Raw genomic sequence first — 23,329 nt, 5'->3', positions numbered from 1 at the left:
AAGTGGCTGTATGGCGCCAACAGTACGGGACATTCTCATATCATACAAGAAAGCAGTAGATACTAGCCACGACATACTGCTTCAGTGGATTCCTGGACATGTTGGCATACGGGGTAATGAAGCTGCAGATGAGATGGCGGATATAGCGCACCTATCGTCAACGGAACACACGGTGACATATTCCACGTCAGATGTGAAACACATATTAAAATTGCTGACAGAAGACATTTGCAGAAGACAATGGTTACAAGTCGACAGGCGGTCATCCTTGCTTCATCAAATTGACCCGGAGCTGAAATTCCGTGTTCCGTCCAGCATACCGCGACCTATACAAACACTTTTGCATCGGTTTCGCCTTAACGTTCCGTATGGTCAAAGGTCAACAGTTTCTCCATAAAGTCGGCAGGGCTAGTTCAGCAAACTGTCCAGTGTGTGCATCTTGGAAAACACGGAACACATCGTTATGCACTGCACAAGATATGCATCCCAAAGGGCTACATTGAAGCTTGCTCTAGACCGCTTGGACAATAGAACCTTTGATATAGTCAAGGTGCTGGGTGTATGGGAACCCGGGAAGAGAGATGCGGCGTTGTCAGCGCTTGTCAACTTCATAGTGAGCAGTGAGATGGAATCTGTATTTTAGGACAGCATACTAGGCATGTGTCGTCGAGTTCCCCGTTCCTGTTAGTTTCTTGCACTTCAGCTCACTTCTGGGAGATGTAGCTACGCATATGCACGTACAGTTCGGTGACTGGGAGGGGTGATGTCTTTCTATTTTTACCTTTTCATCTTTCTTTCTCCTTTCATTCATTTAATTTCCTTTGTGGGAGAAGCAGAATTCGTCAGTGACGAATTCATTATCTTCCGTTTTTTTTTCTATAATCAAACTCAAACTCAGGCAACTGGACGTGATTCTCCCCCCAAAAGTGAAATAGAATGGTAGAGAATGTTCCTGTTTAACGAGCAGTGATCACGGATGTTTGAACAGAGCTTAAACGTTACACGACATGGTCGTACGACACGTGTCATCCGACAGTTTTATTTATTTATGTAAATACCTCAAAGAGCTCATTGGGGCGATACATGAGGGGGATACATACAATATATGGAACATTAGTACATGAAACAACACAAACAGTGCACCAAATAGTTAAGGTAATAACAAAATTTCACAGACATGCAAGACATGAGATAATGCTTGCCCACTAAATGTGTAGATATGATGCCAAGTTTCTACGGAAAGTTTGATGGTGAGGCGAGGTGACTAAGGGCTGAGGAAGGTCATTCGAATCGGCAATCGTAAGTGAAAAAAAAAAATACAAAAAGTGGGAAGTGTGACAAGTGATTGGTTCTACCTTACACGGGTGGTCTAATCGGCCTGAGATGTAAGGTGCGGCTGTGATGATTGATGGCCGTATAGATGGGCTGGAATAAAATTTGTGAAAAAGGGAAAGACGGAAGAAACTTCTGCGAGTTACGAGAGGCGGAAGGTCCAGAGAAGACTTAAGTGATGAGATACTAGAAGGGTAGGAAGTCTGAAAGGATGAAACGAGTGGCGCGGTTTTGAACTGACTCAGAAGGCTGATGAGGTTAGCGTGGTGCGGATCCCAGACGCTTGACGCGTATTTAAGCCTAGGCCTAACTAGAGTTAAGTAGGCCAAGCGCCTGACATTCGAGGGTGCGCAACGAAGGTTACGGCGAATGTAGCTGAGTTTCTGATTGGCATCACGCACAACACTACGGATGTGATCCGACCAGGAGAGATTTGAGGAGAGATGGACTCCTAAGTATTTACACGAAGACAGTGGTATAGGAGAATGGCCAACGTGGCACTGGTAAAGAAGCGGTGACCTGGAGTGAGAAAACTGAACATAGGAACACTTAGAAGAATTGAGAGAAAGAAGCCATGTGGAGCACCATGAGAAAATTGAGTTTAGGTGTTGCTGAAGGCATAATTGGTCAGAAGAGGATGTTACAAAACGATAGACAACGCAGTCGTCGGCAAAAAGCCTGACACAGGATGGGAGTGTACCTGGCAGGTCGTTAATAAAGATGAAGAATAACAGTGGGCCAAGGACGGAACCCTGTGGAACACCGGAGGAAACAGGAAGGAAAGGAGAAAGACAATCATTCACAAGGGTTGCCTGAGAACGATCACTGAGATAATTCTGAGTCCAGCGTAGTACAGTAGGGTGAATATTAAGCGATGAGAGTTTGCGTATTAGCATAATATGTAGCATATATGAGAAACGGAATGAAATGCTTTCTTAAAATCAAGAAAGATTGCATCCGTTTGAATACCACGATTCATGTGAGAATCAACATCAAAGACAAAAGAAGATAGCTGTGTTTCACAGGAGTAACCCTTGCGAAATCCATGTTGGTGTTCATGAAAAAAATCATTAGATTCGAGATGAGAAGAGACAGCTGAATAGATTATGTGCTCTAGCATTTTACAGCATATGCTAGTTAATGATATGGGGTGATAATTCAAAGGAGACGTCATATCGCCATGTTTATGAACAGGAATGACCTTCCCCAGACGCCAGTCGTGAGGCACATACCCGTGATCGAGTGACTGAGTGAAAATGTCACGCCGGTACAAGGATGACGCCTCTTTTGTATTTTTAATGATCTTGGAGTTAATGCAATCCGTCCCACATGAAGACGAGAGTTTTAGGTTATCAATGATATTTATGATTCCTGCTCGAGATATTGTGAGCTTACTCATGGGTGTTAGGATGCCTATGGGGGCCATATAGTCAGGTATGACAGAATCAGTATCATTAGTGAAGACGCTAGCAAAAGCTTCATTGAACTTGGCAGCACACTCTATTCCAGTAACTTTGAAACCGTTTGAATCCAGAACGTGCATCTGCTCGGGTTGTGACGGGTTAATAGCCTTCCAAAATTTTCGAGCGTTAGAAGAAAGCAAGTTGGGGAGGTGGGTGGTGTAAAAGGCACGTTATGCCTTGCGTAGGGCGCTTAAATACTGTCGGGAGCACTCTTGATACCTTAAATGAGCGCATTCAGTGCCAGTACGCCTTGCCAATAGATACAAGCGTTTTTTCTTATTGTTCAGTTTGTTTACGCAATTGGAGTACCATGGTGCTTTTGCGGGTGCCCGGATAACCACTGATAGAACGTAAGTTTTAACCAGATGGTTGGGTGTACTGCGGAAAAGCTGCCAATTCTCCTCTACTGAACGCGTGTCGAACAGACTACGAAAAGTTGCATATAATGAAAAAAGTTCATTATTGATGGATGAAAAATCGGCCCGCTCCTATAACTTTATAGTTTTAGGTACTCGCTGCCTGGCAGGGCGGGGTAAGCGTAGTGGCACATGGATTGCTTTATGGTCACTCAGGCTCAAGGGCAATGAAACAGAGCCGAGGATGGAAGGGTCAGTGACTAGTATTAAGTCAAGAATGGATTGAGATGAGGACGAGACTCGAGTAGGTTCACAAACCAACTGCGATACGCCAAAACTCATGCATACATCAACAAAGCGTGACTCCTCAGGAGACGTACCACATGGTACTGTCCAGTCAATACCGGGGTAATTGAAATCACCAAATATGCAAACCTTGGCACTGAAGAAGCGGGACGTTAACAGTGATAACGCTTCGGTGAACAAAGGTACAAAATCAACGTAGTCGGGAGGCCTGTAAAACACACCTATTAACAGTGACACATAGTCAAACGGCATGGTGACCCAGCACATTTGTAATGGTGACGACACGTTCACTTCCGCACACTGAAGGTCACACTTTACTCCAATCAAAACACCACCCCCACGACGTTGATTACGGTCACACCAAAAAATATTGAAGGACGGATACAATGAAGATATTTCACTGTTACAAATATCTGAGGATAACCAAGTTTCGGTGAGAGCGATAAGATCGCAAGAAGAGTCCTAAACAAGACTACATACATCATCATGTTTATTTACAATGCTGCGAACATTGGCGGAGATTATTGATATGGTCCGTGGCAGTTCACAGATATGAGTGTCATATGTAGCGGCAGCGGCTAGCTACACAGTAAAGTTTTTTACACTTTTTTGGTGTAAATGGCTTGTCCCATGGCGCACACCTTTTTGGTGTTGCCTTTACACTCGAATGATGGGGTTTTTCTAAAACACCCTTTAGTTAAGTGTATTCCTAATAAAACACTCTTATAATGGCCGTTTAAAAACAAAAAGCATCCTTAAAAGTGGTGTATTCTATTGAAAACACATTTTAGGATGGAATTGTTTTCTGGCAAATATTCCCTCTCAAATAGCTAGTGTAATACGAGCTTCCGCGGCAGCATGCCGAGACCAGTGGCCGAGACATAAGTTCGACGCTCTTGCTTCTATAGCAAGCACCACCCTGAACACGGCACACTTCCAGTCGTGGTTCCATCCGATGCGCAATGCGTCACAGGCACGCCTCGTTAGTTTGGTAACAATGTGGGACCAATGTGAGTGCCGAGGTTTGAAGAGACCTGGGCACCCTCAGTAGCCTATATTGGCGTATCGGATGGATTATACAAGGTATATCTAAACAGGTAGCGCAACTCCAATAGGCCCCTGTGTCTTCAGAATGACGCCATGATAGAGACGGTCAGCGCCATCCATCCGTTGCGCGGATTACTACGATTGTAAATAAATGGCGTCAGAGGTGACGTCAGCAGTATGAATAATAAGTAGTGCATAATTGGCTATGGCACGTTTTGTTAGCACACTTCGTTTGCATTGTATTCCATTTTCCTCACCCGTGCAACAGTACCAGACGAGAACACAGAAAAAATAAATCGTATCAGGTTTAATGAAACATATCAATACGAAATACATATAGTTATCACATATCTTGACAACTCCACACAGAAGGGCACCGTCATATCACACAGAAACGAGGAAGGTTCACTTAAGCTCCATTTCTCACCTAGAGCAATACGCACACGCAGTGATTAGACGTTTGCGTTTATTCAATGAGTGGCCATTGCAACGAAACATGTCATCGTTGGTGCACAGCTGATTCCTGCTAACACTCACGCTATCATGGCCGCTCGTCCCATGAAATTTGTTGGCCTACAGCTCCGAGATGTCAATGTCGCTACCTGTTTAACCCAAAAAGTATACGAACTCCGCATTACAATGCACGGATACACAGATGCACGGATAAACACGCCTACTGTGACACATGCGCAAAGGAGCAGGATACGGAAACGTACTCGGGTGGTAGATGATTTCGTATACAGGGTGTCCCAGAAAACGTGTCATTGAATTATAATAAAAAAACTACGCCACCTAGAATAATGCGGTCAACAGCATTTGTTCTTATTAGGTTTTTGCCACCTCCTAAGGTGAATGTCATGTACTCCAAGTTTAATTTTGTCAATATTTGCGAACTGAATTCAGAAATTTGCCAAGTAAAGGTCACTTTTTTACCCCACCAATACGAAGAGCGTGCCGAATTCACTCAAATTCACGATAATTCACAGTGATATTTACGAGCTATCCCATCGAAAAAAATAGCCGAATATCATGCTTTTCGGAGCACCGGACCATAGCGCGCGATGACTTTTTGAGCGCAATCGCTCGCAGTGCGACGAAAGGAGGTTCCGAAGCCAGCCTACAGAGTGATAGTAGAAAAAGTAACAGTTCCTAAAATTGGGAGAAGGAAAGCATTATCCCAGCGAAAGTCGGACGTGATAAGCCGTGCTTGTTTTATCTCTTTCTGCGATGTCGGGGAGAGCTGGGTTTCCAACCTCCTTTCGTCGGACTAGCAAAGATTGCGCTGAAAAATTCATCGTGCGCTATTCTGTGCGACCTCCGTAGAGCATGATGTTCGGCTATCTTTTCCGATGGGATAGCTCCTGAATATCCCTGTCAATTATCATTAATTTGACTAAATTAGACACGCTCTTCACATTGGTGAGGTAAAAAAGTGACCTTTACTAGGCAAATTTCCGACTTAAGCTCGCAAAAATTTACATAATTAAACTTACGTTACACGACATTCACATGAGGAGGTGGCAAAAACCCAGTAAGAACAAATGCCATTGACCGCATGACTCTAGGTGGTGTAGTTTTTTTTATTATAATTCAATGACACGTTTTCTGGGACACCCTGTATGTGCACGAGTGGGGCAACAGAAAGTTTTTTCTACATTGAAATTATGGATAACCTATTAGTACACACACAACCCATGCCCACGTTCTAAAGTTTTTGTGTTTACGATCGTACCTCTACTGTCAACACCCAGGATCGCTCGCGCCTCATGATGGTAGCCTTGTCGATGGGTCTGATTTAGTATTCTCGCTTGTTTTCGCTACCAGTTTAGATATACCTTGGATTATATACTGAAGTTTGGGCACGTTCGTTAAATGTGGTCGGGCGGGAAACGTTTGTAACGGTGACGGGAATGCGTTTTTGCAATTAACACCCACGCTTGCAACGAGTCCAAGATATCAGCTAAATTCCTGACATCCTTCCCTGTCAAATACTGTGTTTTTAACTCAGGTTATCCTCTATAATGTGATTACTTGGTGAGCGGAGCTGTGAAACCAGCATAATTTCTCTCTCACGAATTAAAACACCATTAACACCATATTCCCCATTCAAATGGGGTGCAAAAAGGTGTATATTAGACATAAACACCTGTTTCAACGCCCCACTTTACACCATGAATGATCGACATTGGATAAAACGTGGTGTATGTCGATATTACACCTTTAGTAATGCTTTTCTTGCACCCTATGCGGAATAGATAAAGGTGTTTTTAGAAGAATACTCCATTTTTGAGCGAATAATGGTGTAAAATGATTTACTGTGTATGGTTGGATTTCGTGGATATTGTCATTAGCATGGTCAAACACATAGCATTTATCTCTAATGTGCAATTTATCAAAGCGGAGCCTGAACGGAACGCCAAGTGAGCGTCCGTATTCAATGAGTTTTTTTCTGGCACGTCGTGTAGCGGCAGAATAATCCTGAGAAACAGACATATTTGTTCCACGGAGAGCACTGCTTTTAGAAAGAACGTTATCTTTGACTTTCGTGGAGAGAAACCTGATGATAATAGGGCGATTTTTATCTGGCACGTATTTCCCGAGACGGTGAGCACGCTCGATATCACTCGGTGCAACTTCTATATGAAGACAGGTAGAAAAGGAAGATATAGCAACCTGCTCAGACTCCGCCCATGTTTCGGTAGGGGAATCGTTTAACCCAAAGAACAAGAGATTGTTGCGACGTGAGCGATATTCAAGGTCAGTAAGGCGTGAAGAAACTGCATTAACTGATCCCGATAGCGTAGCAACTGAGGACTTAATGGTGGTCATGTCGACTGACAATCCACGCAGGTTAACTAGTTCGTTTTCAATGGCAGTGACTTTGTTCGTAACGGACTGAAGGCATTGTTCAGCGACCTTCTGGCTATCCTATATCTGGCTATCCTTACGCAATTCTAGAAGAAGAGTATCTTGACCCTGCTGCAAAGATGCCAAAGCTGCTGGGACGTCATCCTGAGACCTAGTTGTAGGTGGGCCGGGATTTAATTCTATATCGCCGGACAAAGCGAGCAAGTCACGAACCCATGAATACAAGACACAGTGAATACAAACATAACGTCTAGAGAAGCCCAGGCACGGCGCTGCGAACAGATATATATCGTTGCTGCGGACGGATAATGCACGACTGAGGTAACTAACCTGAAGAAAAACCAAAGGTGAGTGCATTGTTTCGCACGCAGTGCGGTGCCCCGACTGGAACCAGGCGCTCAGCTCCTCTTGAAGAAACCACGATCCAGACAGAGACCAGTGTTGGCAGGCGGCAGATGTGACTGTAGCTTGACGCGCCGAGAATATTGTCCAGTCGGTAGACAGGTGGGCGATAACAGGAACAGCGGGTAGAGTAACCACCGATGTACCGCACGTGTAAGGAGTTAACGCTGAGGCAGCTAGCAGTACTGGAAGAAAAACCAAATGTGAGTGCATCGTTTCGCACGCAGTGCCGTGCCCCGACTGGAGACATGAATAGGTATAGAGACATAAATAGACCCAGTTGAATAGGTTCTGCAGTCACACTGACGAAACACGTCTTACGACACCGATTCTATTGTCGTGTCGCGGAGGTGTCGCGTCAGTGTGACCGTATGTCGGCGACATCCTGAGACAACGACTCGACACGACACGACACGACTGCTTTCGACTTCTTGTGTCGTGTCTCAGGGTGTTGAATGTTGTGTCGCACCAGTGTGACAGGGCCCTTAGTATATATTTTTTTAAATCTTTAAATACTTATGGAGGTAAAAAGATGACTGTAGTGTACCGTTATTGCCATGTGATCTGTCCGCCAATGATTCCCTGTTAACCTTTACCTAATCTGTGACCCTCGTGTTTTTTGCGTGAATATAATGTATGCTTATTTTTATGCTTCACACTTTTTCTTAATTTTTCCTCGTAGCACCACGGGGAAGCTTGGTTGCCACCAGTATGAAATTTGATGGGTACCTTAATGGCTGTGAGCTCATATATTTTGTCTAACGACGTTGTATACCTCTTTTTCTTTTCTTCATGCGTACACTTGTCTCGGTGACAGCATGCTTACATTGTGCATGGCCGAGCCGTTGTGCCTGCGCTCTCCGGTTCCGTCATTCACGAACAAAATGTAAATGTCATCTAAGTGAGACATATGCTTCTATGTTCAACTCATTTAAGTGCATCAAACACAACTCGAACCTGGCGCATATAATCGTGTTGTGTCAATGTTTTCTTGACTTCAAGCCGATCATGGCGATGTACCTGTGCGGAAACTTGACAATACGTTGCCAGAAGCGCGATTTTTTATCCTTCCTTTAAGCAATATGCATCGCAGATATGCATCGTTCTGTACAACTGCCTGCTTATTTTGGGGGCCTGTTTTGCGCGTGAAATAGTGCACCCTGGGCGATTTTCGCAAACACGTACGGGAGGTGACATTGTACTTCGCCTTCGACAAAGCACTGTCAATAGCCTAAGATAACGTTACCCCATTATTCCCATCACCATGGCGATACCCGACCATCCTTCTTTTCTTCTTTTGTTAGTGTACACCAGGGACGCCTAACTCATTCGTGTCCGCGGGCCGCATTGAGCCATGGAGGAACTACGCGGGCCGCATACGACTGCTTTGGGGTAGCCTGATTCTGATATAGATGCTGGAATTCACTCAGGAGAACACCAATCCTACCGGTCCGTTTCTGGCATAGAAATCTTAAGGAGTATGCTAGAAGGAAACCTACGAAACTGGGACGTACGGGCGAGGGGAGCGCCATATTGAATCAGCTACTGTTGCCGCCGTTGCCGCGGCGCATGCAAACAAAGGAAACCAGTAAGCATGCAGCAAACATAACGCCAAAAATGTTTTGGAACAGTAACACACCACCAGAACCCATGATACCGTAAGATATATGAAAGCACATACACACACACACACGTAGAAACAGACACGACACGGACGCCACATGGGGACATCGTCTCCGCCGATGCCTCAACCAGCCTTGACTACAAGCCTGGATAGGGGCGGACACTGACAAAATATGTAGCCGACGGAAGCAGAGGAACAACCGAGCAAGTGTTGCAACAGTTTTTGGAACTGTGGCTGCTTTCACGGGCTGGAAATACACGACGTTTCCTCGGCTGATTCAATGTGGCTGCCTCCGATCGCATACATTGAGAGAGGGAAGCGCCCCGTTCAAGTGCTTTGCTCTCCTCCGATCCTCCTCCCCAGCTTTCCTTCTAGCCTCTCTCCGTAAGATTTCTACGGTTTCTGGTAGCTTTGAAGGCATTAATATTACAAATCGGCCATGCAGGGCTTGCTCAGAAATTTGGTAGGAATGTACTAGTAATACTAATCGACTAAAAATCTAGCTGAAGCAGAGACATCTTTAGAGAGTCATCAGCCAAGACGTCGAAAGCAACGCAGAGGAAGGCAGGAAATGTCCAACTTCCAACTTTTATCATATTATTAGAGGCTGAAATCACTTTTCAGAAGTTTCTGCGCAACGCAGAACGAAGAAATCGTTTGATTGCGAATCGTTTTTGTTTGCTGGAACCGTTTTGATCTGGCAAACGGAAAGATCCCCTGACATCGCATTTGTGAGATTCGCTCACGATACCATGTGTACAAACAAGCCACGATAACACGAACAGGTGCACCATAGCAAATCTGCGCTGTTTTCAGAAACGCCCCGATCAAACGGCTCCACCCAAGGTGAAGTAATTGTGTGCTTCCACCCAAGCAGCAAAATGTACTGAAAGTCGACTGCAATAGGGGTGGACGGGTAGGTGGAAGGCCTTGAACAGACTCCTGAAACTAAAGAACATTGATAAGACACATACCGCCCACCCCTATTGCACTCGACTTCCAGTACATTGTGCTGCTTGGGCAGTGACTTGTACGCTTGCACAATATCAGCAGTGAACTGGCTCGGAGAAAATGTTATACCCCTGTCACACGGGCATTTTCGATCCTGCTCGACCGAACCTGCTTGTACCCAATGCAGATCGGATGGTGCTACACGGCCGCTTCCAAGCAGGATCGAACTTTGATCCTGCTTGACTCAAGACAGTTCCCATAACAGGATTGAGAATTTCAAGACGGCTTGACGGCCGCCATTTGCATCCTCGACCCCGGTGACATGCGCGCGAAGCTACAAATGATGCTTACATCGGTATACGATAAATTACCACCAATATCGCTGTTATATAGGAAACGCGAAATTAATGAGTTCCGTTTATTCATTTGCCTATGCGCATCAATCAATGCGCATTGAAAGTGGCCGTGTAGCAGCGTCAAAACTCGAGCGTGCTCGGGAAGTTCGATGCAGATCGGATTCGAGAAGGATCGAAATGCCCGTGTGACAGGGGGGGGGGGGGGGATATGTTTAATAGTGAAAAGGAAAACGGAAATGTCAGCCAGGCTATTGCCAGCTTGCTATTCCGAGAGAGAAAAGAAAAAGGAACTGTGAAACAAAAGAAATAAAAGAAAGGAAAAGATGACAGAAAAACTGGCACGCAGTGCAGTGCAGCACAGGCACGAAGGAAAGTTCGAAGAACGTCCAGTCAGAGGGCAGACGCAAGGCCAGAGTCATTTAAGAAGCGGAGCAGGGCTGTGGTGATGGCCCACTGAGTAGGCCGAGGGACGGGACCGAGGAGGGTGGCCATGGACAGTGTGTTGTAGCCCAGCTGTATTAGACGGCGATGGAGGGCTTGCCGTTGCGGGATGTGCTGCTGGCAGTGCAGAAGACAATGAGCAATGTCGCCCACCTCGCCACAGCTGGAACACAAGGGGGAGCTGGATTGGCCCATTTTGTACAGGAGCAATGGGGTGCGGGCAACGTTGAGACGGAGGCGGTGCAGCAATGATTCGTCCTGACGACTGCAGCGACACGCAATGAAAAAGCTAACCGAGGGGTCGATGGACTGCACGTGACTGTTGTAGGCGACGGCTTGTGATCTAAATGCTTGGGCACGGGTTGCACACCGGCGGCGAATAGCTAAATGGCAAGCCGAAAGTGTAAGTGGTGGACGTGCAGTGGCAGGGGTAACAGCTGCGGCGGCTCGTCTAGCAGCCGCGTCTGCGCGTGTGTTACCGGTCAGGCCCACATGACCGGGCACCCACTGAAGGGACACAGCATGACCATTGGCACGGAGTCCGTTATATCTCTGAATGATCAAGCTGGGTATACCCTGTATGAGGTTGGAGCGGGCCGACATCAAGCGGAGGAGAGACGCCTTGCTGTCTGTGAGGACGACCCATTTCCCAGGTGGCAAGTCAGTTATATATTCTAGGGCAGTAAGAATGGCGAACAGTTCAGCCTCGGTGGACGACATGGGGTAGGGCAGTTTGTAGACCTGTTCATGGTCTGTATCGGCAACGTAAAAGGCCACGCCCGCTGCGTCAGACATTACGGAAGCATCGGTGAAGACAGGGGTATTAGATAAACTATACCACCATCAAGGCGCCGACCGTTGCACGTCGTGATGCAACCTGCAGCAATGACACAGCTGCGAACTTGGGAGCATTGGTAAGCGCCACGCTTGTATCCGCCACACCGTTTCGCGAGGCACTCAACAAACAAAACAAAGAAATACGTCCACTTTTCTTTCAGTGAACACGTGCGGGGAGCTTGTTTTCTTTGTCTTGTTATTGCGTTCTTTTTGTTGTTGTTAACGTTTCGGTTGTGTGGCGGATAAAGCTGGCAGATAAATAACTACAGTAGCAAAATATGCCCCTTTTACCCGTCCTTTATCCGCCACCGGTCTTAGAATGTACAATGAGATTGTGATCGGCGGCATGTGTGGCTTGGCTGTCCAGTTGTCGATGTGTAGCGCAAAGAGATCGTCACGTTGTATACCGTTCATAAACAACTTGTACCCTTGTCACAAAGGCAGCGCTAACGTATGGGAAACCGCTATGCGAAACCGAGCTTGGCATTCTCGGTTTTGTGAAGTAACAACGGTTTCGCGATTCCGATTTCCCGACGTCAATACGCGTGTAGTGACATTTCCCGCATATCATCGTGTGCGTACGCTGTATTTAATGATCGTGAAGCTTTTTAATTACAATTATGCCCTTTTCTTTTTATGATATACAGCGTAATCAAAATATAGCTGGCGCTTGTGTCACAATCACGTGATCACTGCTAACATGTCATAAACTCCCGTGCGACAACAACAAACTGTGGTTCATGATAACTGCGGTTTGTTCGGGTAAAGGTGGTTAAGCATAACCGCGGTTAAGACTGTCCATGTGACAAGGGTATTGGTCTTGTAGCGATACTTGTCTGATTCCTCCATAGCTCTAAATTACTCGGATGTTGCGGAAGGGGAGAGTCGAGAGCGATGTAGCAGTGCAACACATCCGATGTCGCACTTGGGGAAAGGATTCGCACGGCTGCGTTCAGTGTGGTTTGCCCACACCAGCTCCGCGCTTGCGCAGATGACGCCGCGTGTAAACAGTAAAGTGGTCTACAGGGTGTCCCAGCTAAATGTGAACATATTTTTTAAATATATCGATCACTTATTCCGAGATGAGGCCAATTGCAATATAGCATATGCTGAATGGCATTCCCTAGGAGAGCATTAGGAGACTCCTAAGGCAATGTCTTAATTAACTTTTTAATTATAAAAGCTACGAAGTTGTTCCAATGAGAACATCTGATCTCTTCGGTCACCTGATACCAAAGCCGTTTTCGGAACAAAAATCCGTTCGATAGATCGCCCGCAAAAAATTTGTGAAGCAACACCATTTTTTTTTTTTTTTCATTGCGCATCTTCGAAGACGCGTCTTTCATTCACCCCCAGTGGGAGAGAGTGAAAGATCACAGTGCCCCCTCATGCGTCGAAGATGAGCTTTAAAGGAGTACAGAGGGCCTTCCAAAAAAATTTCAGATTAATACCCCAGTCAGACGGCATGCTCGAAGGACTTCGGGGAATTTTCATTGGCAAAAAATTACCTCTGACAGCCGTGTCAGACGGCAGCTCAAAGGACCTTTCTAAGAAATGACAATCAACGCGAAAGGAGGCCCCCAACGACATTTGAGGAGCAGAAAGGAGCAATCTCGACAACAGTGTTACGCCATTGTACCCTCGCTACCTTCGCAGCTGAATGTAGGTAGACCTATAAAATGCGGATAATGGAGTGAAACTGTGTAAACGTATTTAGATCCCATTTAGAGAAGTGCATATGGCTTCTGCAACTTGATTTGTGGCGCAAAGACCAACTTCAAATTTCCACAGCAGACGGGGAAAACGAAACCGAAAAAGGGAGCCGGTGAGGGCAGTCATTTGAGGAGCACTCCTTTCCCGCCTGTCTGGCAGGCGCCCCCGAACGAAGGTCATTTGAGAGGCCGAAGGCAATTTCTCGCAATTGGCATTTGAAATGCTGTCTGACTAGGGTATAAGACGTCTGATGAAAGTGTGTGCGTCATTTTACCGAATGGCGCTAAAGGTTTTGATGTGTGCAATTTGTTTCCCAGAAAAAAACTCACATAAACATGGGTCCGCGCCTTCACCCTTAACGGGAATATCGCATCCGGGAACGTATGTATGATAACGATAGGATATGTTCGTCACCGTTTCAGAGTCAACTTTGCCAAATTTCCCTTCCGAAAACAGCTTAGATAGTAAGTCAACGAGTTTTAAAGGCCCGCATTCCATCTGCAGCCAACATGATGATGACGTAAGCCAGGCACACGAATGAGAGCGCAGCGCAGGCGATTGTCTCCGAGATCGTCTGCTTGGCGTTCGCATCGCACTATACTAAGTGAAAAGTCTTCCGTAAATACGCTGGCTTTCGCTTACCAGTGTGAGTGCCGATGTAACCATGTTTCGTGAAACATGACGTTACGCTCCTGACTGTACGAACACCTTCGACACTAACCAGAAACAACATTCCGCGAGCCGATAACAGAGAAGACGCCGTTCCCTAGCATTCCTCCTCGCTCGCCCGCCCGCCCGGTCGCCTGTCTGTCCGTTGCCAAGGCTACCAAGGTCCCTCCGGCCGCTCCGTGATTGCTATTCTCCATGTCGAAGGCCACGCAGTGATTGGCCTCGTCCGTGTGACGTTTCCAGAGAGGGAACCCCGGAATGCGTCGTCTGCTGTTGCGAAGTTTTATTATAGTTTTATATCAAACTACACAGGAACAACGCTGCCAATTCGCGTCGGGTTTTCGGCGTTATTATCAGTGATGAACGCGGATTAAAACGGCCCTACAGTTTCGGAATCGACCGAGACGGATGCGATAGTCCCTTTAACTCGCCACTCCGGGTATCACGAGGAGGAGCAGGTATGATGCCACGTCATCGATGACGTTATAAGGAGAACTCGTTCTGGTTCGCCGGTCAGTGGGGGTCAGCGCCTTGTCTCCTTGCCGCCGTAAACCGGTTTTGTCAGTTCTCCCGGACAATTGGGGATAGAAGGAGCGGCCGAATCATTACCGAGCCAGGAGAAAGGCTTTTTCAGAACCCCGAACAGCTGAGTAGCAGACAATATTTCTCTAGACCAATCAACGAGCGTTCTCCTTATGGCGTCAGCGCGAGGTTCCAGGCAGATCACAGGCTGGTACTGCTCTTCACCGCCGTTGCACACGGTCGCCTTCTGCGGTGTACTTTAAATTTAATTTCTGCGATAATTATGACTGTGTGGTGTGAATTACTTCGCATCTTTCGCTCATGCAAACTACATACAGTGATTGGTATTATACGAGAGGGTAACCCAGGTGAAAAAAGGAATTGCATGTACTGGATGGCTTCAGCGACCACAAAGTCATCTGTGGGTCTCTTCGGATTCACTCACCCCGCTTGCTTCCGAACTACAAAATAATTTCTGATTATGCTAAAGCAGACTTTGAGACATTTAATCGTGAATTAGAAGCGTATTTCGATGACTATGTCTTGGATTTCAATAGCCGTGACGTGGACAAAAATTTGAAACTGTTCAGAGATAAGATGTGTCAGCTTGCTGATCTTTACATACCAAAAATCCGTATCAAGAGATTTGCTGGCTCTCCTTGGTATGACAGACAACTGAAAAGGCTGTCGAACAAGACTAAACGTCTGTTCCGATCCGCTAGGTCACAAAACTCTGTTGAAGCGTGGGATCGTTACAGACACTGTTCTCGGCTGTATAGAGCAAATCTGAAGACAGCAAGACACAAATACTTTAATGAGACGCTATCCTCATTATTATGCCGGGACCCTCGGAAATTTTGGAAATCAATCTCCCCTAACAATGGTAACACTGACATGCAGTTACTTACTGCTGAAGGTAAAATTATGAGTAATGACCAGATGGTTAACCGCTTTCAATTCCTATTTGTCTTTACATGTGAACCATCTATTTGCGCACACCTCGACTCATTCACTTCATTCATGCCAATGAATCCCATGGTTATCGACCCTATTGGCGTCGTAAAAATAATAGAAAAGCAACGGTTATCATCATCTTGTGGCACTGATAACCTTAACTCAAAGATTCTGAAAAGTACCAAACTTATCTCTGGTATTTTTCTCACGCTAATATTTAATCAGTCCCTAGACACTGGTTGTCTGCCTGCAGATTGGAAAGTGGGTAAGGTCGTACCAGTTTTCAAATCCGGAGATCGGAATGTGTTGTCAAATTATCGTCCAATCTCTATCACCAGTATTTGCTGTAAGGTTTTAGAACATATCCTGTATTCGAAATTGAGTGCACACCTTGAGGAACGTAATTTTTTCTTTAAATTCCAACACGGTTTTCGTAAAGGTTATTCGTGTGAAAGTCAGTTACTTGGTTTCACTTATGATTTGCATCGCGCTCTTGACGAAAATAAACCAGTAGACGATTTATTGATTTTTCAAAGGCTTTTGATCGCGTCCCCCATAGACTGTTACTTTATAAACTCTCTTTGTGTAATATTGATCCAAGGGTCTTAATGTGGATAGAGCAATTTTTAACTGACCGTGTTCAGTTTACCTCTGTTAATGACTCGAATTCTGATCGGTCCAGCGTACGCTCGGGCGTCCCTCAGGGCAGTGTCCTTGGACCACTTTTATTTTTAATCTACATAAACGACCTCCCGTGTCATTTGTCTTCTTCAGTTAGGTTGTATGCCGATGACTGCGTCATTTACAAAAAAATAGTGGATTCCGTGGACCAGGTCGCTTTGCAGGCTGACCTTGACAATCTCCAAGTCTGGTGCAATACCTGGTTGATGCAACTTAATCACTCAAAGTGCATGCATGTCTGTTTTTCTCGGAAACGCATCCCACAGCGTCACTTGTACCAGATTGGCGACAAAGCGCTCAGCACAGGTTTTGGATACAAGTACCTTGGAGTACACTTTACAAGCGACCTAAACTGGAAATCTCATGTCCATCACATAGCATCCGGAGCAAATAGGGCCCTTGGTTATCTTAAGCGCCAGCTAAGGTCGGCACCTAGTAACGTCAAACGAATGGCTTACGAGGCGTTTGTAAGACCGAAATTAGAGTTTGCTGGAGTTATCTGGAGCCCCTATCAGTCGACTGTTATCAACGAGCTGGAAAATATCCAAAGTAGAGCCCCCCCCCCCCCCCCCCGTCAGGTTCATAACTTCAAATTACTCACGATTCACAAGTGTCTCCGCTCTCAAAAAAGATAATGGTATCCAAACATTAGAAATCCGGAGGAAAATATCCCGGCTGTGTCTCTTACATAATCTTTATTATTCTCCATGTTTCGAAATTGACTTGAGTTTGCTTCCTCCGCCTCATCGACTTGCGCGTATTCATCATGCATGTTACATTACCCGCCCAAGGGCTCGAACCACTACATTTATTAAATCACCCATCCCATTGGCCATCTCAGAATGGGACACATTACCATCTTCCATAGTCACAATTAAAGATGCAGCACTGTTTAAGGCTGCTTTGTCTGATTTCATTATCTAATTAACTCTTATAATATCTCTGTTATCTATGTAAGATTGTTCTATTGTTGCTGTTCATTTTGGATGCATCAGTTGTACCCCCCTTATGTAATGCCCCTTCGGGCTCTTAAGGTAAATAAGTAAATAAATAAATACATAAATAAGTAAAAGACGTTAACGTTGCCTGCGCCCACAGAGAACAAGAAAATGGTGAAAGGTTTCTTTGCCTGGAAAATAACGGAAGCTGCAAACCGTGAACCACGCAGCCGTAACCTTCAAGATGGATTTCAGTTAGGTGAAATAGATTTTAGGAAGCTATTCCGTCTGTCAAAAAGAGCAGCCCACGTACTACACTGTTCGAAAATGTTATACCTTTTAGGGTATAAACAGCTTGTCCCAGGTATAAAAGTAATTTTATACCCCCTGAAGGTATATTATTTGCACCTAATGGTATAAAAATATATCCCCTTGAATGTGTATTTTCAAACCCGGGGTCTAATCCTGAAAAACTGGTATATTCGATTTATTTCAGCGCTTTATATAAGAGTGGCACTTTCATGATCTAGCTCGTAACACAATTAGAACAAAATAATATTCAGCGACAAGTGCTTTAATAACATCAACTACCGCGAGAAGGAAAGGGAGAAAGAAAATGCCTGGAGACGAACGCACACAAACGTACCCACAAACCCACATTCACAATGTGCAGGTGTAAAACGGAGAGGAGAGCTCCTGCAGATTACTCGCCACGCAGGAAGCAACGTGGGAGGATTTAATGGAGAACAGATACTGGTATAATACATGGCTTCGGAAAATGTGGGGCTGCTTTCGCCGGCACGATTTTCACGGCACCTCCCAACAGCATTCAGCCTGGCTGCGAAGTCTTCCCAGTCAGTATATGGTGGACGAAAATGCTCCTCGGAATATATTACTAATGTAGTTTCGTATCGGGACCATAGGCATTTTTTAAAGAAAAAAGAATAGAAACAAAAATCAAACGCTTTTACGTGAAAGAGGAGCTAGTTCGTAACGAAATTAAACAGGAATGACCCTCGTATATTGCGTGAAACGTATAACAATTTAATTTTATCGCCCGTTTCTGGAGGGCGATCCACCATCTTTACTGAGGACCTTCTGATCTAACCCGAGGCCACACCCGAGGCACAGTCTCGACGCCCGCACCGCAAAGTGCGTACCTGGGGGGCCTGCCAATCTGTAGAACCTAACCTAGACGAGCCTCACTAAAGTGAGGGGGCGATTTCGCCCAATTCAACGACCCTGCCTCTTGCAAGATGGCAAGTTTCGGCTCCGTTAGGCTTAGCAGTCCCGTGTTTCCCCTGCGCTAAAAGTGAATGAGATGGGGTTGTTGAAATGCATATAAAAAAGTTCTAGTCCACAGAATTTTATGTATCTTACATTTTTAGATTCAGTATATGACCTTCTTCCACTTCTCTGCAATATTTACCTTCCTAGCCCCTTCACAAATTTTTAAAAACGAGTGGTCCCGATACGGAACTACACCCTAAAATACCGTTGGTTTGCATGCATCCGGCCGTAACCTCGTATTGCTGGGCAGTTGTTCGAGCACTCCGAGAACCACGCGACGACGGCATGTTTGCTGCCTTCCAAAGAATAGTCGAAAAATTGAAGAAGTGAAGTGACGGAAATGACGTTGACGCGCTCGCGCCCCAGGCGTAGTCAGCTAATGTCACGTGCACGGCCGTAACGACACCGACAGCTTAACGACATCGGTTGACGAAGAAATGCGATTGCGCCAAGGGGATATCGTCATAAGGGGATACGTTTGTTCTATTCGGTAGCCTCCTGCTTCGCTTGCCGTGCTAAAGACGGAGAAGAGGATGAGATGGGCCGCGCGCATCGCTCGGGTTCTGTACCTTCCACCATTTCGGCATGCAGCCGAGTATGTGCGGTCGAAGTTGTGGTCAGAGATTACGCCACTGTCCCCTTGACGAAGCGAGCACGAAATATGCCCCGTGAAACCGGTCTCGCGCTAGTTTAAACGATACCCGTTGCTCTCGTTAGCTCGTGAGGTGGACTTGCGATTAAGCCCCCAGATGTTCTCATTAGAACAACTTCGTAGCTTTTATAATTAAAACGTTAGAAAATTAATTACCGGTAATTAATTGACAGAGGGCGATGAAAAAACTATTTTTGGATAGACCACACAAACTGCCAAGGACGTACAGTTGTTTCCATTTGTGTAGAGCACCCCGTTTTTTCTTTAGCTCCTGGTCCTTTTTCGGTGGGACACCCTGTATACATTTTGAACGAACGAAGAGATCACTTCATTCCGTGTGCGTTTGTGCTGCTGTCGGGCAGTATTTCGCAGAGCCGTATATTAAAAGGGAGTCTGGCCATTGGGAGGAATCACAAAAAGAGGCTCGACGTGTCAATCACAGTTTCGCTCCTCTGATTGGTTTGCTTTTTACCAAGGGGGTCACCATGACACCATACTGCCACCCAAAATGGCGACGAAGACAAACGCAGTGAAGCGAGAATTTCGTGACAAAAAATTTTCACAGACTAACCTGATAAAAATTATTATTATTATTATTATTATTATTATTATTTTACGCTGCAAATGTACATCCTAATATAAGTTTCTCGGAAATCAGTTTCAAATTATGGTCATCCATCGATATCTAACTGAAAATAATACGTTTTGTCGCCGGTGTTAGGCCTAGTGAAGACGACGATCACAACGAAATCACAACAAAAACGGCGCTGTGCTGTACAATCTTATATTTAATTGCTGGATTTCATGGATATAAACATTATTGCCTCTTATATTCCAACTATTCATGTAGATTTGTTTAAAAATCATACCGACAACAGAATGTGTCCCGGCAGGTAGTTCTGCCGGCAGCGGTACAACGACGGAAGCGACGGAAGCAGACGACAATTCCCGACGTGCCTTACGCTCCCTAGGTGGCGCTCATCAAATTTGCACCAACAATCCACTACTTTTGCAGATTGCGAGAGGTATCCATTTCAATCCCATCCAATCCACTTGCCACCCAAAATGGCGCTGCCCATGTTGGATAAGGGGGCAAATAGTGAGGATAGGCTGATTGATAGCGCCCCATATTTCAAGACTTCATTGGTCGGAAAGCTGAAAAAGTGGGTGGAGCTTCAGGTATAGGCATGACCCATTAATGGCCAGACTCCCTTTTAATATACGGCTCTGGTATTTCGAAGCTTCGGGCGCGCAAAGCGAAAAAAAAAAGAAAAATAACTTTTTTAATTCCGTGTTAGCGCCGCGAAGCAACTGTGGCTATGAGCGGCGTATAGATGTGAGCAGCAGGAAGGAGTGGAGGATAGGGGGGTTAGTATGCGTCCTGGGAAGACTTCAGGGGGAACTGTGCCTACATTCGTCGGGAAAGTCAGAAACAGAACTGAGAGGTGGTACACAATCACGGGTAAGAGAATCGAAGACCCCCTCCCCCTCTACAACTCCGCCATTGAGTTTTACTATAGTCCCTGCAGTTAAAAGGATCACCAATTAATTTCAATTAACGAATTAATTAATTAACGAGGACATAAAAATAGACTGAGTACGTCTAGACCCTTTGTAACATTACGCACTAATACTCAAAACGCACTGACGCAGGATTGTAGAGGACGATGGTCTTCCTCTACATGAGCCCCGACCGGCGATGATGGTATGCCACGGAGAGGCGATGACTGTGGCCTATCTCCATGGCCGCGCCGGTGGAACTCAGGCAGGTGCTCCAGGCGCGTGGCCATCTTCGTCTTTGTCCACCGGCCGCTACATCACTCCCCCCCTATTCGCCAGCTTCCAGCGCTTGGCTAGGGGGGAGGCCCTGTGGCGGCATTGCCAGCGCCATCACATCAAGGCGCGAATAATAAATAGCCTTGCCTCGCTCAGCCCGAGCTCTCGCTCTGACCTGGCAATTCCACCGCCATGTTGTTGTCTGGTCTCGTTAGTCTTCAGTAGCACTACAGTGGTGACCCGAACGATGAACATCAAGTTCGGAGCAATTCGGCCCTTCTCGATCCCAAATTTTTGACAAAATCGACTAGCACTACCAAGGCAAGCTATCCCTGGAAGCCACCGCCATTACCCGACGCATCACGACCGACACGCCGACCGCATCCGTCCCGCTTCCGTCCACGCTACCGATCCGACCGACCACGCAACGTCCAGACTCATCACCCCATGCGCCCACCGACCCGCTCCACGGCTTCCAGGGACCGACCTGCGCAGTCCACGGCCCCCGGCACACTCACCACCCTCTTCATTTCTGCATCTCAACTCGCACCCACTGCCGGCCGCGACACCTGAGCAACATGCTTGCCTGCCGGTTTCGGCAGTCGCGGCAGCCGACGCCACGGCATGCATCAGCCGGCGTCTCAGCAGTCCTCACGGCTACGCAGCCTCACCTGGCGTCACTTCCTGGGACCCTACGAGCTCTCGCTCCCGTGCCGGTTGCGGCACCCCAGGCCACGACTCCAACGCCAGATCACGACTTCGACGTCGTCAACGTTCATCTCTGGCAAGCCTCATCTCGGCCGCTCCCGCCCCACTCATCAACCTCTGCCTGCAACGTGTGCTGTGCCGCCCGTGGACATGTCCAGCAGTGCGCGTCATCCACGGTCACTCTTGCTCCCTCCCTCCGGTATAGACGTGATTCTTGGATCTTTCTTATCGCCGCTCCGCGTCTGAGGGGGGGAGCACTGTAGCGGGCCGTGGACAACGACGAAGATGGCCACGCGCCTGGAGCACCGGCCTCAGTTCCACCGGCGCGGCCATGGAGATAGGCCACCGTCATCGCCTCTCCGTGGCATACCATCATCGCCGGTCGGGGCTCATGTAGAGGAACTCCACCTCCTCTACAGGATCTACATCGCACGCAATCGTGATAGGCAGCGATTGCGGTCGTGCTCAGGTGCGGACAAAGCGAGTCTCGGCGACAGAGATCCACAACGCAGACGCTTGTCCCGCGTTAGCGTGATGCACGTCATTTAGTATTATTAAGGCTAGTCATTTTACTTTAGGTGTTAGCATTGTAGTTGAGATAACTATTACTGATGCTGTTAACTTGTCGTACATCTATTATTTACCTGTGGTTTCATTTTATTACATTTTTGCTGATAGGCTGACCCATAAGACATGTAACATAGTTTTCATATTGTTTGCTCACACGGGACTACATAACAGGCTGCGGCCTCGTAGTCCCACATTTCATCAGTGTACGAGCAATGTGTCAGTAAATAAATAATAATAATAAAAATAAAAAATAATAGCGAACATGATTACGCACTTCAAGGAGGGTTGGCACACGCGCAGTGGCTTCCTTTCACTTCTTCGTCTTCTCTCTACTCGCCCTGCCGGTTCCGCGCTGGCAAGATGGCGGTGATGACAGCGGCCCATAACGAAGAAAACAACATGGACAAACGCTGAAACAGCATTTGCATTAATGTGAATATATTTCAAGTAGACATCCTGGACCAATGTTTTCTTTTAATTTGAAACTTCAGTAGGTATTGTGCAAAGATGGTGACTCTCACCAGACGGTGTCAAATGAGAACCTGGATCGCGTACGTGAAGTGCGGACGGCGCGGCGTGTCAAGCGGGATTGGGCCGACTTCAGATCGATTGGGCGGGATTGGGCGATTCAGATCGTGTGCGACAGTGCGTTTTGGGTATTAGGCTCGTTCAAGTCAATGCACCATTTTTATAAAAAAAAAAGTTTCACTCATTTGAAATTAAATGCCCCGCAATAATAGTGAAAACAAAGTGTCGGAGATATGATGTAATTGAGAATGCCATTTGTACCAGGCGATATTCGTCTAAAGCATTTGAAAGGGATGAAATAGTTTGAAGAATCGTTAGTAAAGCTGGTCACGCAGCGCCCGTTAT

The 23,329-nt window shown here is 46.3% G+C and overlaps 1 protein-coding gene across 1 annotated transcript in view; it reads right to left on the bottom strand.

Moving 5' to 3' along the window:
- LOC135397726 (uncharacterized) overlaps positions 1-23,329 on the bottom strand; it is a 159,748-nt gene that overhangs the window by 34,663 nt on the left and 101,756 nt on the right. Inside the window, exon 2 of the mRNA XM_064629329.1 lies at positions 7,703-7,959. Coding sequence (XP_064485399.1) covers positions 7,703-7,959 — 257 coding nt within the window. The remainder of the gene's footprint in view (positions 1-7,702; positions 7,960-23,329) is intronic.

The sequence above is a fragment of the Ornithodoros turicata genome, chromosome 6, assembly GCF_037126465.1.
Source record: "Ornithodoros turicata isolate Travis chromosome 6, ASM3712646v1, whole genome shotgun sequence".
Lineage (NCBI taxonomy): Eukaryota > Metazoa > Arthropoda > Arachnida > Ixodida > Argasidae > Ornithodoros > Ornithodoros turicata.
The sequence above is the reverse complement of the archived record's forward strand: the minus strand, read 5'-3'. Positions and strand labels throughout refer to the sequence as shown.